The 17,616-nt window shown below is 42.5% G+C and overlaps 1 protein-coding gene and 1 long non-coding RNA gene across 5 annotated transcripts; one reads left to right on the top strand and one right to left on the bottom strand.

Annotated features, from left to right (window-relative positions):
* The first annotated feature begins 2,329 nt into the window (after positions 1 to 2,329).
* IFT22 (intraflagellar transport 22) lies at positions 2,330 to 5,695 on the top strand. Its single transcript, XM_010402511.4, has 5 exons — positions 2,330 to 2,424; positions 2,645 to 2,724; positions 2,806 to 2,895; positions 3,535 to 3,737; positions 4,667 to 5,695. Exons 1-5 carry the CDS (start codon positions 2,386 to 2,388, stop codon positions 4,813 to 4,815), a joined length of 561 nt encoding a protein of 186 aa, XP_010400813.3. The 5' UTR covers positions 2,330 to 2,385; the 3' UTR covers positions 4,816 to 5,695.
* Positions 5,696 to 6,748: 1,053 nt separating this feature from the next.
* Positions 6,749 to 16,644, bottom strand: LOC104691117. 4 transcript variants are annotated; one of them, XR_752104.4, is made up of 4 exons: positions 16,382 to 16,644; positions 12,803 to 12,854; positions 9,097 to 12,271; positions 6,749 to 8,733 (listed from the first exon to the last, which is right to left on the bottom strand). It is a non-coding gene; the product is annotated as an uncharacterized LOC104691117 (long non-coding RNA). The 4 variants fall into 4 exon arrangements; XR_752103.4 differs by having other exon boundaries at positions 6,749 to 9,914; positions 12,142 to 12,271; positions 16,382 to 16,643; XR_752105.3 differs by having other exon boundaries at positions 6,749 to 9,224; positions 12,142 to 12,271; positions 16,382 to 16,640.
* Between the last annotated feature and the right edge of the window lie 972 nt (positions 16,645 to 17,616).

Raw genomic sequence — 17,616 nt, 5'->3', positions numbered from 1 at the left:
TTTTGGCTTTTGAAGGAAGAAGGAGGATTTTTACAAGGAAAATCACCTGAAGATGATATTTTTTGCTTGCTAGCAAAACATTATGGTGGAAAACCTGCCATCTAATAAATGCAAGACATAAAGACCATTACCAGCATTGTCTGGAAGTAGTTCACTTACTGCTGGGGTTTTCTCTCTGCTGCAGTCTGACAAAGAGTTTTAAATCAGTGAAGGAAAATGATTTACACATGTGTGCTCTCAGCAAACTATACACCAGGAACTAACATAGTTTTGCCCATATGTCTAATGCAGATGCTGATAACATCAAATGTGCTTGACTTAGATGCCTTTGAAAACAGTCACCCTAAGTGGCTTGAAAGCTTAATTTCCACTTTCTAAAGTGACTGCAAACCCTAAATCACATGGATAAATCCAAAAATTGTACCCTTAGTCAGCTATGCTCTCCTTACTCTTCAGTGGCTAATATAAACACACAAAGACCCTATCTGACACTCCATCTAAAAATTAATCCTAATTGCTTTCTGGGCAGCTGCACAAACAGCCAGTTTTACCCAGTTTCAGTTACCTCTTATGCTTTTTTTCTCCTTCTTCTGTGCTGCTGTCCACAATAGGACCCTTTATAAGACATTTCTCTTCGTGTGCTAGTGTCAGCTAATACCACATGCTAGCCAAGTCCTGGTTCTTCTCTCTGGGCCACCCTTTCTGTCTTTCCTTTGGAAGTTGCGAGTCTGAAATGTGGAAAACAACAAAGCTGCAGAAAGGATTAACTATGAGTTGTCCCAGCACACAATTCACAATGGTGAATTTGGTCCCGAATCACACACAAATCTTCACAAACAGAAAACACACATCCAGTCTGCTACAGTAGAATCAATTTCATGGGTAGTTGCAGCTACTGCTTTTTCATTGTCTTAGTCCCATGAACCTGAACAGAAAGGGTTTTCTGAAGTTTAAAATACTGTGTGAACATCAGGATGCCACTGCCACACTGAACCACTATAAACTATCCCTACATAAGGAGCGAAACAAAAAATGAGTCTCCACTGTGACAGAGAAGACTGTACCCCCTCAGTGAGAGCAGAGCATTTCTGGTTCACATTTATTAGCCGTACTGGTAATAAACATTTACATTGTGGTAGCGCCTAGAGGCCCTATTTGAAAGCTTGTCTAGAAGTGCTATTGTACCTGGGCACTAAACAGCTCTGAAGCAGCACATCTGTCTGCCAGATGTTTTATTTTCTTAGAAGCTGCCATTTCAAAAAGCCTCTTGCTTCCCCTAACAAGCCTTAATAAGAATCTTCAAGAGCTTGGCTTCATCATCCTTCCAAGGAGAATCTGCAGTTAAAATAGCAATGAAACAAGGAAGGAGAGCACTGCTCGAGCTAGTGAGGGACACCAGAGAGGTGCAGAATAGTCTGAAGACCACATTAACAGAGGACTCTGGAAAAGGGCACTGACCTCTGCCTGTTTCATCCCTCCAGGGCTAGCTACCAGGGCACTGGGGCCAACGCAGGAGGAGCATTGGATGGAAGTTGCCAGCATACCAGGGTGCACCAGTGGGCTTAGTGGTTCCTATTCCAACTTTCATTGACTTTTGGACCCTGAAAGGTTGCACAGAAATCGTAGGCTTTATCTTCTCATGGTTCAAAGTTTGGTATCCATGGGCAGAAAAATGGTCTGAGATGGACCTTCCACTTTTCTCCCACTTCTGCCCTCAGAGGCATCAGCTGCTCCTCCCCTGGTCAGTGCTCAGGGGTCACACAGCTCAGTGGCTGGAAATCCTGTCCCTTGCTGGAAGCAGCAGCTGGGAAGCGCCAGGATTTCCCCCTTCCCAAGGCTGCCCTGGGCCAGACCAGGGGGTGGCTTGCGAAGGATCCCTTCGCTCTTTTGCTGTGACCGTACTCGCTCCAGCAGACCGACGAGCAGGCCGGGCAGAGCAGGGACACAGCGGGGCAACAGTGCGGGGACAGCGGGGACGAAGCAAGTACACTGCGGGGACAGAGCGGGGACACAGTGGGCACAATAAGGGAACAACAGGGACGCTGCGGGGGCAGTCTGGGGACACAAAGGGGACACAGCAGGGACGGAGTGAGGACACTGAGAGGACGGAGAGCGACACGAAGGGGACGGAAAGGCAAGAGAGCGCGGAAAGAGCGGGAACACGAAGGGGACACAGTTGGGACGGAACGGGGGCACAGCGGGGCCGGCCCGGGGACACAAAGGGACACAAAGGGACGCAGAGCGGACACCCCGCGGGCCCCCTCAGCCGCCGCCGCCGCGCGCCGCCCCGCCCGTCACGTGAGGCGGCAGAGCCAATGGCCGCGCGCTCCCTCCGCTGCGCGCGCTGCCCGGCAACGGCCGCGGGGGGCGCCGTCCCCGCCCGCCATGCTGAGGGCGAAGGTGCTGCTGGTGGGGCCCCGTGAGGTGAGCGCAGGCCGGGACCCCCCGGCACCCCCCGGCCGTCACCGCCGAGCCCCGCAGGGTCCCTGTGGCGAGAGGGAGGGAAGGAGGAAGCGGGAGGACCAGGCCTGCGCGCACCGGGGCTGAGCGGGAGGGATGGCGCGGGTGGCTTGGGTGAACACCGTCGTCGTGGCTTTGGCACATTAAGTTCCTCCGTGTGTCTTTCACCCCCGCGTTCTGCCAGTCTGGGAAGTCTGTGTTGGCAAACTTCGTGTCCGAGAGCACGGAAGGGATCGGCAGCTACAGCCCGACGCAGGGGGTCAGGTGAGCGAGGCCCCGGCAGCCCCGAGCTCTGCTGTGCCACCGTGTGGGATCCTATCCCATTGTTGGTCATCATTTCCGCAGGATCCTGGAGTATGAGAAGCCAAACCTCAATGGGAACAACAAGGGAGCTGGGTGTCGATTCGAGCTGTGGGATTGCAGTGGTGATCAAAAGTAAGCCAGCATGGTTACTGCCTCCAGGTTACTGAATCCTAATAGTTCTGTTTACAAGATATTCATACATAAGGCCCAAACCAGTTATCTGTCATGAGGAGTACTCCTGACTCTTTACCCCAATATATTTTTATAGTTTCTGCTGTAAACACTAGATACTCTCTGCCATGATCACAGCTGAACTCTGTTTTGGATAAGGACTGACTAGAACAGTGAAGTCCACAACTCCTGGAATGAAGTTATAGATACAGGAGACAGAGGCCCACTCTGTAATTGCCTTCATCTCCTTTAAATTATGTGAGTGGACTTTAAACAATATATGCGTATCATTGAGGCCTTAATTTCTAAAGGATGGAATTGAGAATGGGACAGATCCATTCTTAGGGCAATGTTTAATTAGGTTTATGTGAGCATTTGACTAAATTCTACCTTGTTAGCAAATCTTCAAATTAGAAAATCATGGAATCAACTATCATAAGTCAAAATACTTGGAATATGATGTCTAACTGGCAAGGTTACTGATGTTATAGTTAAAAAAGTACTTAATGTGTTCTTGAGGAGGGAAGAAAACTTGAGGAAGTTTGAGTGCATGTTTCTGCTCTCCAGCTGTAAGTCTTGCCATTTTCTGTGTTTTTCAAGGTTTGAAACATGCTGGCCAGCTCTGATGAAGGACTCTCATGGTGTAATAATCATCTTCAACCCTGAGCTGCCCAGCCACCTGAAAGAAATTGAAATGTGGTACTCGTGCTTCGTGCAGCAGCAGCCACTGCTTGACAGTCAGTGTCTCTTGGTGGCACATCACAAGTCAGGCAGTGCAGGGGACATGGAAAACCTCTCCTTGGGTAAGGAGATGAAAAACTCCATTTGTAGCTCAGAGTTTTTCATTGATCTTTGTGTCTTTAAAATTGTTAATAACTTGTGGCTTGCATTTTTCATTTAAATCTGTTGGTTGAAGAACACTAAAGTGCTTTGCAAAAACAGAAATAATGGATTTCAAAGGTCATCTAGGAGATGAGCAATATTCCTGTTTCACAAAAATAAAGAAAGGGAAAGGAAAGGCAAGGCAAGAAAAGTTTGAGTGGCTTCTCTAACTGAGTATGCAGCTGAGCCAGAAATTAGAACTGCCATATTTCCTCATCAGTAGTAGTTTGGTTCTTACATTGGATTTTTTTTGGTAACTGACACTTTTGAGGGCATTTAAGTCTGTATTTTGTCAATCAAAAGAACAGGAGCCCTTTGAAATGAAAGGCTAACGAGCTGCATCTTAAAATTAGCAATAGGTTCATTAGATATTGCAAAATTATTTGTGACTCTTTACGGCTGTGAAAACACACACTCCCTCTGGGCAACCTGTTCCAGTGTTCAAGCAAGCACATGTTTGTTATAAGCATTAATATATTAATACATATTTAATACAACAATATCATTCCATTATTTTGAAGTACTCAAAGACTATCATATCAATAGTAAAATTGCAGTTCAGTGCTCAATTTCTTTAATTCTGCTTAACTGAATCTGAGACCAAAACCAGACTTAAGGCTTCAATAATAATAAACTTGGAAGAATTTAATCTGGCAGTAGGCTGTATTTGTTTGCAGCACTGACAAACTATGCTGCATTTCTTCTTGTCCTGCTCTGTGTTATCTGGGGTGTCAAACACTGTGTATCACTGAATTCTAGCTGACTTCAGCATGAGCTGTCTCATGACCTTGATTGTGAATATTTCTTTTATAAAAGCAATATAACTAATTATTTTTATTTACTTTCAAAGCTTATCCACTGAACAAGCTAAAATTGATACATTCCAACTTAGAGGAAGATCCTGAAGATGTTCGGATGGAATTTATCAAGTACTTCAGAAGCATTATCACCATAATGAATGAGAGCAGAGAGAGGGAAGAAATGTCAATTATCTCATAATATTTTAAAAAATACTGAATAAGGAAGAAAAAATATGATTTTCCCTTTGTAAGCTATACTAGCCTGTGAACAGACCTTCCCAAGGAGAATTTGTCAGGCTCCAAATACTTCAGTCTGTAAACAAGTGCTGACGTCAGGTGAACTGTCGTGCCAAGGAGGTGGCTGCACATCTAGGAATTCGAGTAACTTTGTAGCTGCACTTCGGCATCAGAGGCACAGGAAGGTGTTACTATGTTAGTGTGGACCAAAATACAGAATATGGGTCATGGCTTCAGAATTCCTTTGTGCAGGGGTGCTTGGAGAAGGAAGCCTGACAGAGCATAAGACTTGGAGTTCTGCTGAAGCATCTGGGCAAAGTGCTCGTGTTAGCTGGGTTGCTGGAGAAGTCTTGTCTTTGGAAGTCAGTACAAACTGATTGGAATAGAGATCTGACAAGCAGTCATGGTGTAGAATCTACTTTTTTATGTTCCAAGTTGTCCTTGTCTTTCTCTTGAAGAGAGCACGTTGCACAGCCATTGCCTTGGCAGGACAGAGCAGGTTGCAGTCTTTCTCTGGACTGTTTCTCTTCTATTCCAACAAAATAAACATGTTGTGAGGACAATGTTTAGGCCTCTTTGGGAGGAAGGAATTTAAGTCTTGGTTTAGTGCAATATTTTGACTTGTGTCAGGAGCTCCAATTAGTTCTGCAATCTCCAGAGGAGGAAAAGCTGTTTCAAAACTTTTACTGTTCCCTGTTGCATTGAAATAAGTGGTTTCATAGATAATTTACTTTCTGATTTGTTTGGTTTGCACTCATCCCTGTTCTTCGTGTGTTTTGCTGCAGAAGACATTTTTTTTGTAACATGCATTACTAAGGCAATAAAAACATTTTAAAAATGCATCCTTTCTGTTCTTAATGGGGAAGTTAATTATGGGTCTGTGTAACTGTTAGCAACTTGTTTAATTTTTAGTAAGGAAAATAATGATAAAGTTGTAGTACATTTCAGCCTACAACAAGAGACATTTACAAAAACTTGGACCCAAGTAGCCAAAGAAATTACACCACATTGACACTGTCTTTCAGAAAACATCCTTTAGAGAAAGTATGTTATAAACCAGGAAGTTCTTCATGTATTTTAGTTCAAGACAACAGGAGTGAGAGATTCTTGGGTTTTTCAGTGATCCAGGTTAATTACTCTACTATTTTTCCTATTTTCGTAGTTTTTTTCTGAGTAGTGAGTAGCCTGTCCTTGTGCAAAGGGGGCAGGAGGTGAAAGAATGAAAGATCTTTGAACAGTTCCAGTTCCTGTTCTGCCATTAAAACTAAAAGCTACAGTTGGTTCTGGGAGGCAAAGAGGGTGGTACAGAAGGAAAACATCAGTGAGAGGAAGGACACCAGGAAAGAAACAAGTAAAATAAGCAGAAAAAGATGAAAAGAATAGGTTGGAGGTGAATAGTGGGAGGTTGGCATTTCATCATCTACGTTTTATTTATATGACTTTTGAACAATCAGGCTTTCTGTGCTTGCAGTCAGTGTCGTAGGGTGGTCTGTTGGAGGCAGTTATTGGAAAATTCACAGTCTAACTAGAGAACAGTTTTGTACATGCTGCCTTAGATTACTTTTTCCTTGTTGCCAGCTGTGTGGTGCTGGAGCCAATTTTTAAAATATACTGCCTTAATAAATTCAGTTCTCCCCAACAGCAACATTGTGATATTCACTGATAAAAGACTGGTGTGAAACCCACCAAATATTTTATTTGGAATGTAAAACAGTGTTTGGGTGATTCCAGGGTTGAAATGTCAATGAACTCTCCTGTTCACCACCTTGCTTCATATAAAATGTTAATCATGATCTTACTTTAAACTCAAAAAAAGGGTTGTAAATTACAGGTATCTATAGACTGCAGTACGCTGTTCATCACAGAAGAAAAATAGTGTTAGAACCAAAGACAGATGCCTAGACTTGACTTTATATCATCCAAAAAGTTCATAATACACAATAAATGTGGAACATCATTCATAAAATCTGGCCAAGAGATTAATTTCTGTCACTGGTGAAGAACAGTAAAGGCATAGACTCATGCAAAATTAATCCTTCGTACTGGAGAAGATAACAGAGAAAGTATTTATTCAAAATATCTTTTATTAATGATTTATGAAGGAGGCCATCAGGGACACCCAGTTAAGAGAGAGGTGTGAGAATGCCAAGGAACACACATTGGGTCTCTGTCTCTGCCTTTTGGAGCTCTCAGGGCCTGCAGAGCTCCGAGTGATGCCACATCCTGGTGTTCTCAGGCTGTGGGGTGCAAGTTGTGTCTCTTGGTAAGGGGCTGTTCTGTGCTCTGTCCAGATTTCTGCTTGGGAGGCCAAGGAAGTGCCAGGCAAGTGTAAAGGAAACTGGGAGCATGTGGTAATCAGCCATGAATCAGCTGGCAAGCTGTGGGTTTGACTAAGAGTAGGAACAATTTAGGAGCAGAAGAGAGCAGCAGCTCTGCAGCAAGAGCACTCTTTATTTTATTCTTCCACGCTGAGGACCTTGCCTTACTACCACGCTGGGAAGTTTGCAAAGGCTTTTTGGAATGGCCTTTCCAAGAAGAGGAAGGCAGACAACTGGTGAAGTCTGTCAACTCCTCCAGAATGTAGTCTTCTCCAGGTGTCCTCAGTCTCTTAGAGTGAACAGATCATGTCCCCTTCTCATCCTGTCAGCAGCCCTGAACCCCGAACCCTGGCTTTGTATCAGCTGTGCACAAATTGGGAGTCTCCAAGTTCTCTGTCCCATTCTGTGGATCCCTGTCCATACTGGAATTCAGTGACTGTTTGTTCCAGTGGTTTTTCTGTCATGGTTTTGGGAACTGAGGCTGGAATCAGGGGCATGGAACATTTTAAATATTAATTAATTCAAATAAATTCTGCCTCCACAGTGCAGAATCCAAAGTCTCCAGGATATGCCAACCATGCAATGAGAAAACAATCTGTCACTTCAACAGAAGTTACTCAGGTGCAACATTATTTTGTCACTTCGCACTGAGTAATGATAATCCTGACAACTTACTTCATTTTATTTATGATATACAGGTATGATTTTCAAAGTTTTATTGCTGTATAGCTACAAAACTCTTGATAGCTGTCCGTGAGTTCTACTCAAGTTCACACTCACCTCCCACAAGAGCAGTTCATACATCATTGCTCTGGACAAGTGACCTGTCTGGACAAAGAGTTAGCATGGAAATTTGATAGGGAGCAGAATCAGAGGAACTCTGCAGGGCTAAAATGCAGAATTTCAAGACTTCAGGGTTACATCCATAAAGTTAAAGACTGTGGCTACTTTGCAGACTGATCACTGAAGATATTTAAACTCTTCAATCATAAGAGTTTGCTCAGGTTATCTCTTACAAGCTGTTTTCTGCACACACACAACATTGTGAAGCCAGTAATTCCTGGTGATGATGAAGACAGTGCTACCCAGATGTGTGACTTTTTTACAACTAAGCTTTGGGAGTAGCAGCAAAGCTGAATGAAATACATTTGGACCTTACCAAAACAATGCAGCTTTCTTTTCAAGTCATATATTTTGAAGGCCAGGCCTTTGGTCTCAGTTGCTCTCAGCAGTATTGTTCTAATGGACACAATAGACATAAGAAATCCCATGTTCCTATTTCTATTATTGTGTTGCCAAGTGACTAAAAGGGAGTCACGTAGGCCCCCACATTGAAGAGTGCCCATCCATGCTGGGGTTTTGCATGTTCAGTTTAAAATATGTAGGGTGCTGACATGCAGATGCTTTACAAAGCAACTTCTAGAAGGTATCCAGGACCTCTTAAAATCAGATCTTAAATGACTCAATTTCCAACAGGAGTGCCTTGCTCTGGAGGTCAGTTGTATTTCTCTTACCACTTCTCCAGAATTCTTCACTGGTGGAACACTTGGTACAGCAAAGATCTGCCAAAATACCAATTTACCTTGTTGAGAAGTTGCCTTCCCCAAGGTGCTAGAAACACTGCAGCAGTAATTCCCTAAGCTTTAGTTGGTGCTCTTTGTGCACACACGGATACCATGGCACCAGGGAGTACCAGACACCATGTGCTGCTACTCCGAGCAGTTCAGGGATGAATTCCCATGTACAAAGCAAGCCCTTTGTCACTTGCATTTTTGCATTGATGCACACAGGTTATTTACTTAGGACAAGTTTCCCCTTGGGTAACTGAGCTTTGTATAACCAGATACCTTGGAAAGGCACCTGCTCAGAATTTGCTGAGAACTCATCCTGTGAAAATTCTTCACAAACAGTTGGGAACCTCTCACCTTGTGCTGGAATCACCAGTATGATGGAACTGACTTGTTCAAGTGGTGTTCAGGTTTGGCCACCCATGCTCAGAAAGATACACTGAATCAAGAAAAGGCCACCGAATCAAGAAAAGGCCACTGAATGGCTAAAGAAGAAAGAAACAATTGCATAAGAAGTGTTGGTTTTTTCACTCTAGCAACATAGCAAGGGGTTATGCTTGATGTCTGCAAATAAACCACAAAGAAAGAAAAATGACTGCATTTACTTGGACATAAGGTAACAGGAGCCATCAGAAGAGCAGGGTTGCTGTTGATAAAGGGCTGGACCATTCTAACTAAGGTACACAAACCTAAATATAAAGCACTCATTTACCATCTTCTCCTTTTGCTTATTTTCCCCCACCCTTGAATTGTATGTGGAAATAATTTGACCTTGAACACAAGCTTTTTTTTCTTTTTTCTGAAAGACACAAAAAACAGAGGAAATCTAATACATTCTCTTTGTTTATAATAATCTAAACTAAAAGGCAGCTTTGGCACAATACTCTATGTGAAAAAACTAGTCAACCAATAACTCTAGTCTGGAAGTTGAAGAAGTTATCTAACAGGGAGGGAAAAACCTGGTTTCAGAACAGTGTTTAATTAGCAGTTTGTGATAGACTGTCACTGGGCTTGATCCTTGTAGTCCCTCTTTTATGAAAACAGGAGGCTTATTTCTTTTTTATTCATGCAGGTATTTTTCTGCAGAGGTGGCGGTGAACCAGAACATCAGCTCCAAACTTCCTTGAACTTTGAGAAACTTGGATTCTGATTTGTACTCCCCATCTGGAGATCAGCTGAAGACAAAGGTTGTATTTACACATATGCAGAGGAAATAAAGCAATTTTCTCAACTCATACCAGAAGAAAGGTACCACAAATTTTCTCACGTGAGTCTCACTTTAGAGGGTACTGCCTGAAGATGGGCACTGGGTTTTGCTTACATAACTCTCAGACACAAACAAAAAAAAGCCACATGTTTTGCTGAGTTCTATTGTCTCTTCCTCCCTTTGTAAGGAAATTAAAGCCTATTTCTCCCCTAGTTCCATGTAATCTATCTGAATCCTGGTAACATGTCTCTGAGAAATTGCTCAGAGGGAATAACAGACAAGGGTACACCCTCCATTGCTATGTTACTGCTCCATGAGTTCCAGACAAAAGCATTTTTTGTGGTTTGCCAGCAAGCATCTACTCCTAAAACCCTGGGATTGCATTGTTCTTTACATGTCAAAAGTTGATTTAGTACCGACAGGCACAGATTGCAGGGCCCATCTTTTTAGGAGGGATCTTCAGGTTTTCTAGACTGCTGGGGTCAGCCCTCACAGCCAGTGACACCATTTGGGAGAGTCCCACACAAGTGGACTGTAAAGAACAGGCTCTCAGGTCTGCCCTGCAATGAATATTCCAGCATTTTTATCCTGACCTAGGTTAAATGGTAATACTCCAGAAACTGAGCAACTGACTGCCAGGCCATAACAACCCTGAATCATTAAATAAAGATACATCTTCAGGATAAATTATTGTTAAGGCTCCAAAATAGTTCTGCTGTGTTTGGAATTCTAATAATGGTAGGCAAGCTTGACTGGAACCTCTAATGATACAAAGATCTTGCAGTCTTGCTTATCTGTAACTAAGTTAATGAGCCTGGGACCCAAACACAGCTATTATGAGGCCGTTCTGCTCAGAATGGTGTATCTTTGCTTTTAAAGCAGATCATTAAAAGTGATATCTAATGAAAACTCCATCTGTTTTTCATTGGCTTTTTTCTTTTTTTATTCTCTAAGGCTCCATGAAGCTTTGCAGCACACAGGGCTGACACTGTCACATGCTAACAGGACAAGCCAGCCCTCGATGCAATTCCTTTGTCCAGGGAAGTTAAATATTGGGTATTTCTGGATCTATTAATGTAAAGGTAGCCTTTTGGACCTTTAATTTCTTTCATATCCAGGAACTGGAGAGAGATGCACAAATACGAAGTGGTGTAATAAATCTTAAGTCACACAGACCTGCACAGAACTGAATCTACAGACCACAAATGTTATTTTACAAAGCATTAGCAATAAAAGCTGGGAGTTGCCACTCTGTTCTCTCTCTTCTACTCAGCTAAATGGGAATTTCTGATTCCTGCTAAGACATGGGGTCTATGACACGAAGTTGGGCAGTTGTGATCCCTCCAGACACTCTTACAGTTTTCTATCACATGAACCTACAGAAGCCAAAACATGCACATGCAGTTTCCATTACTAAATAATTCATTTGCCAGTCCCAGAAAAACCTGGTAGTATTAGATACACAAACACTTTATGCTAAGTGCTATTAAAGCCTAGTTGCCAACAGACTTGAGTCTTAAGGATTTACCCAAGTGTAGATTTTCTGTCCTCTTATAAGGGTTTTCCTCCCTTATTCCCTATACAGACATGGGTACCTGCAGTAATGAATTTTTTAGGAATTTCACAGAACAAGAAAAACATGCCTAAACTGACCATGGAAATTAAAAGGTTTTTTCCCATCAAAAGAAGGAAAATCTGGAAGAAACACCATATAAAGTGGGAAACTGGGAGGATAGGAGAGACAGCAAAGAGGAAAGAGCACATTTTTGAATAGCACAAGCTGTTTGTGAAAAAGATTGGGAACTTGGCTTACTGCAGAAGCAGAAGACTGGACTCAGCAACCCAAAAGATAACTTTTAATTCTACATTTCCTTCTCCAGAACTGGTGATAGAATAGATAATTGTTCCTTTAGAATTAGTTTTCTCTGCACTTGCCTGTGCAAGCATGTAAGTTAAAATCATGACACCTCTTTCCCATGCTCCAGCAAGGACAATAAAAAGAGAATGTGACCTCTTATGTGTCCTGTAACAGGTATAAATTAATGATGTCTTCATATACATTCAATGTGGCAAAAAGTCCCATATTTCATACAGCTTTATAAATAAAGCATATCTTCTATGATTGATCACAAATAAACCAGAACAGAATCAAGCAGGTAATGTGGAAATACAAAGTAATAAAGACTGATTCTTACCTTTTGCTTTTGTAAGACAATGAGACTCATGTTTATGTTTTTTATATGAATTGGCCCCATATAATGTTGAAACTGGTTCATAATTCCCACTCAAATTTTTAAATTTTATGATTTTTAATTCTTGCAAGTTCTGTGAAAATAGACAGCCAAGTTAAGACAGATTATTCATTTCTCATTGAAGAAACAGGCTAAAATGAGCTCAATCCCCATTAAATATCAGAGAATCCATGCCTAAACACAATCCAAGATATAAATCCATAGGAAAAAAATATTTCACTGTTTGCAGAACTACTTGTATTGAATGAGATCACAGAGATATAACATCAGTATGACAGAATCTAATCACCACTCAACAAACATTTTGGAAACAAGTCAGCAACCACATCTGCTTCACCAGAACCAGAGCTTCATGTGACAGGAAGCTTATTAGAGACCCTGTCTCTCATTATTTTGTTTTTGCTTATAACTTCTCAGCATGAATATTCAATATTGCAAAATCAAGCAGCTTCCTTTACAGACCATCCAGAAAGGAGAAAGAAATTGTGTCAGACATTCCAGATCCTGAAGAAATTGGTGCCTGTGGAGCTATGGATTTCTACCAGCAAAACATCTGGCACAAAACAACATTAAACATGAATAACTTGCTTCTCTTTCCCCTTACCATTGGTGTGAGGCAATAATAACTCCTCTGAAGTTTTCTTGATGTATCAAGCCTGAAAACAAGACAAAAGAGAGGAAAACCAGCACTTTAAACATAGCAAGACATCTTAAAGGAATGCAACTCAAAATACCTTATTTTCTTAGTAGCATAAAATGTTACATTGTGAAACATTTTTCTTGGTTACTACACATGAAACAGTTGCTTCAATACTCTGAACGCAATTTAGGAATTCCCATTTGGTGCTTTTTCATGGCTCTGGTCCTAGCTCCAGGAGTCAGAGCCTCTGAGCAGGTAAATTTGATAAAATTTACAGGGAAAAATATCACTCATAGGAAAATCTGTGCAAGAGTGAAGCCAAATGTCCAAAGTCTCAGCCAGAGTAACGGTAGCTCTGTGTATTCGGCCTTCAGTAGCTGAAACATTTCCTAAAGTGAAAGGATTCATCTCAAACCCTTCTAAATTGGGTGGTCCATATGCACCAGCCCTTGATTCGCCTCTGCAGTCACAGCTGGTGATGTGAGAGCCTGCCCTTCCTGCCTGTGCCCAGCAGTGGGATGAGTTTGGGAAGACTGGGGCTGTGGAGCGTTGTGTGACTGAAATACGGGCACCTCCATCTGGTGAGCGGCATCAGTCCTATGACACACCAACAGCTCCTGTTTTCCCTTCACATTCCTCAGCTCCACAGGAGTTTTTCTAGCACATAAGGCTGGACTGGCAGTGGCATTTGGAAGGGCTGAGCTGTGGGATAGCACTCATTTTCCCTGGCAGGGAGATATTGCGTGGATCTATTCCCCACTAGGGCCCTGTGGTGGGCAGGCACGTTTTATGCAGACAAAGGCTCTCAAACGGGGTCCCACTCTGCAGACACGTCAGACAATATCTTTCCAAAGTCTCTGGATAACCTTTCTTTTCTTCTTTCTCCATCACCTTGTGGACAGATAAAAAACCTTCCAGGGAAATCTTAAGTCGGTGTTGCAATTTCAACCCCACAGATGTCAAAGTGATTTTTACACTCCTTCTGCTCAACTAATTGCCAAGCCCCAACAAAGGGACTTTAATGGGTTGCACCAGGCAATAAACCATCATCTATTGGCTCTAGCAACAAGGAAGGAAGAGAGGGAATGTAAAGCTGGAACAAAGCACAGACCCAGAGCAAGTCCAAGTACTTGCAGAAACTGATTTATCCAAAGATTTGATAGTAGATGTTATATTCAGACAACTTTAACAGAGCTCCACAGAACATTAAATGCTTCTCGTATTTTCAGTACTCAACCCACTCCATCTGGGCACTTCTGCCACAGGGCACAAACAAAACACTGCTTAATATTAATCAAAGAAGTGACTTTTGCTCTGCAAGTTCAATATAAAAAGAGTAAGAGCAAACACATGCTAAGCTGTTCCTGGGAACACTGAACACAACAAAGGAGCTGTCTTGGATTGCAGCATTTCTAAATTATACCCAGTCTTGTTTTAGTGAGGATATATTAATGATGTATTATCACAAATACTGTGCTAAACTGGAGCACTCTGCATCCCTGATTAAGAAATATCCGGTTCATAATATACCAAATTCATATATCCTTGCTTACCTAGAGCTTCCACAGATTATTGCACAGCTACTAGTCCATGGAAAAGTTGCATCCTTTTTCCTGGACATCTATTTGGGTTCACTTCTCTATAGATAACGTTAATTTTTGCCTGTGCCCATTTTTCAGCCTCATGGACTCCTTGTTCTCCTCAGTTCCTTCTCTCTAGCCCATTAACAGCCTGTAGCCATATGTAGTAAAAATTACTACTTATTGCACACATCTGTGCAAAACCTTTTTCCAAATTATTTTAATTCTTGAAATCCAGGACTGCCTACATTTGTCAAACAATACCAGACTGTTGAGACTGTGCAGTGGAAGCTGAGGTCACTTCTCCCTTATTTTCTCAGCTGCCACTGCACCCTCCTGGTCTCTTTCTGCTGATTCAACTCTGCAAAGGGGAAGGATAACAGGATAAGTATCTGGCTCAGTTTTCTCTCTCTGCAGTAGCTCCTTTCCATCATGGATTTAATTCACCTACTTTTCTTAACCAGCCCCATCTATTGCCACCTCCACTTCCTCCTTCCTTGTATCTTTTGCTCCCTCAGTCAGTAACTCCAACTCAGAACAGAGCTCTTCTTTAAAAGATGAGACCATCTAGGTTTTCTGCTGTCCTCCTGAAAGGCTGACATCTCTGCCAGCCTTCCCTTGTAAGTTCCTTCTATAACTGACTGTAGCCTCTTTCTATGCCTCCTGCATCCCACCAGGTGCAGCTGGACCATGGGATGAGCAGAGCTGCCTCTGTCCCAACGCCACCGAGTTCTTGTGTGTTTACTCAGCTCAGGCACTGGATGGTGCTCTTGGCACTTTCATGCCGCAAAAGCGCTTTCCAAGCAATCCCACTTCTCCTGAGAGCTGTAAAAATTCCCCGGGGTCAGATACAGTTGCACGTCTAAGCCTCTAAATCCCAAGAAGAGCATGTTGTGACTACACAGAATGTAGCCGAGGCTTCAGTGGAAGAAGCTCAGCTAGGTAAGGACAAATGCCAAGTGAAATGTCACTGCCTATGACACACACATCCACCAAGCAGTGGCTTTCACATTCGGCCTCAAATATTTTATTTGCTAATTGGTTCCTTATCAATGTTCCCCATAGCAACAAGGGAGATGTAAGTGGCATAAAGTGGGCTGAGTGACATTACGTCTGCATGTAAATGTGACTGGGATTGTGCATGGAGGGGATGATCTGAGGGAGGTTAGCAACATAATGTGAAACCTCCTGTGGTCTCAGAGGAGAAAGGAGCTTCTTAATGCTGCCTGAGTGAGGCAGGGAAGCGATCTCAGCTTTTCGAGAGAATCAGACTCTTCTCTTCTACAGCAAATGAGTTTGTTTGATCTTTTTGCCTGCTAAGAAATATTAATTTTACACCAGATGTTTGTCTTTGGTTATTTTTCATAGAAGGTCAGAAGATTTTTGGTATTTTTAAGGATGTAATGAACAAGAAAAGGAAATATACTTTATGGCCAAAAAAGCTATAGGGAGATAGGAGATAAATATTCAGGCTTTTTTCCTTTCTTTTGCTGATTTTTGTGCATCCCAGGCAAATCAGGCTGCCTCTCTGAGTTTGCTCAGCCTTGTAAATTGGAGATAATTCCTTCTCTTCCAGCTCTTCTAAAAGGCTCTTTCTTCAATGGAAGGTGCCATAGAAGTACAAAATATTTTGTGTGTCTGCATCTAAGGGACATAGGTCTGGAAAAGGCACTCTAGCAAAATAAAGAAACAAATAGAGAGACCACTGTCACATTTAGGAGAAATCAGGGAAAACAGGGAATAAAAGGATTCATAAGGATGGGGTGGCATTGACAAGAAACACCTGGACTAGCTGGATGTACCCACTGACCTACAATGTGGGATTTAAACTTGTATTGATAAGTATTTGGATTGGACCACCTCTGGCTAGGCAGAAATCAGCACAGCCCCAGAAAAGGTTCAGAAATCACTGAAGAATCCCACCTGGAGGAAGGCCTTGAATTACACTTTCCAGCCATCCTACCTGGATTAAACAGTTCAGAGGGTGGGCTTGCTCATCTGAAGGATTTGCACAGATTTGGTGATCCCCTGAAATCCTATGACAGCTCTTCAGCTGCCTGGTCCATTGTTTACACAAAGCCTGCTCAGTCTTCTTGGGTATTGTCCTTCTAAATATCTCCAAAGACAGTTCTGAAAGAGACAAGCTGAGGGTTAACAGTGCTTGGATGAACAAAACACTTCAAAATGAGCACGGCTGTTGAAGCCTTAACATGGAAATCTTTTGGCTACACCATTTAATACGACACACACGGGACAATGAATTTTACAGCGCTTGCAACACTCCCTCCTCTTGGCAAGTGGGCATTGCAGACCATTAGAATTTATGGATAACTGAGCTGCTTGTGCCTCAGAGGAAGAAAATCGGATAAATGGCCCAGTCCTGCAGATCTGACATGACTCATCTCATCGAGGTTAACGAACCGGCCACCTCAAGATTAGGGAGTTGAGTGCATGAGATGCTACTGCTCACACAGGCTGCTGCTTAGAGAAATGCTACTACAGGCAGTACTTACATGTAAAACAGCCTCAAGAAGTAGAAACCCTGTTGTTATTTTAAGGTTTGGGTTTTTTTAAAAGTATAATCTCATTAACAAAGTGAAAAGCAAGAGAGTTCTCTCTGGGGTCCCACTGCCCTCATTGTCCCCACTGCTGGACCACGCTGGGTTATCTTGGTGAGGTCTGATAAATGTGTGGTGACTGATATGGGCCTTGCTGGTGCCTCTCTCCTCTGCTGTGGCCTCCTGCTGCAATAACAGAGCTGGCAGGAGGGAGCCTTTGTCCAAGTGTGCCTTCAGCAGTGATTCAAGTGAAGATGCTGGACTGGGTATTGCAGTAGTTGCAGTGTGTGGAGATAACTTTGTTAGTGCAGGTATAGTGGGTCTGAACGTGGTATGGCATATTTTCAGATCTTCCCAGGAAGGAGTGTGTAAGCACAAAGCAGAGTTGTGCCTCCCTGCAATGGCAATTCTGATGTACTGCTGAGCAAGGTTACCCAAAAGACTGTGTTCTTAATGTGCCCTTTGTTACTCACACAGACTGAATTTCTGATTCCTTGGTTATTTTGCAGTAAGAAAAATTGTTTCGTTTCATGGTATATCACAATATTCAATGAGCTTGTCCCTTGGGAATACAGAGACCTTTAAGATCTTAATATAGACATCTTTCAAATGAGATCATTAATGTGTATATATCTGGATT

The sequence above is a fragment of the Corvus cornix genome, chromosome 19 (assembly GCF_000738735.6).
Source record: "Corvus cornix cornix isolate S_Up_H32 chromosome 19, ASM73873v5, whole genome shotgun sequence".
Classification (NCBI taxonomy): domain Eukaryota; kingdom Metazoa; phylum Chordata; class Aves; order Passeriformes; family Corvidae; genus Corvus; species Corvus cornix.
This window is presented reverse-complemented; position numbering and strand designations above follow the sequence as displayed.

Bases quoted from the DNA above. Each gene is read 5' to 3' on its own strand.
- IFT22 (XM_010402511.4), top strand. From the start codon at position 2,386: ATGCTGAGGGCGAAGGTGCTGCTGGTGGGGCCCCGTGAG. The intron at 2,425-2,644 runs GTGAGCGCAGGC...GCGTTCTGCCAG, and splicing joins TGCTGGTGGGGCCCCGTGAG to TCTGGGAAGTCTGTGTTGGC. The intron at 2,896-3,534 runs GTAAGCCAGCAT...GTGTTTTTCAAG, and splicing joins GATTGCAGTGGTGATCAAAA to GTTTGAAACATGCTGGCCAG.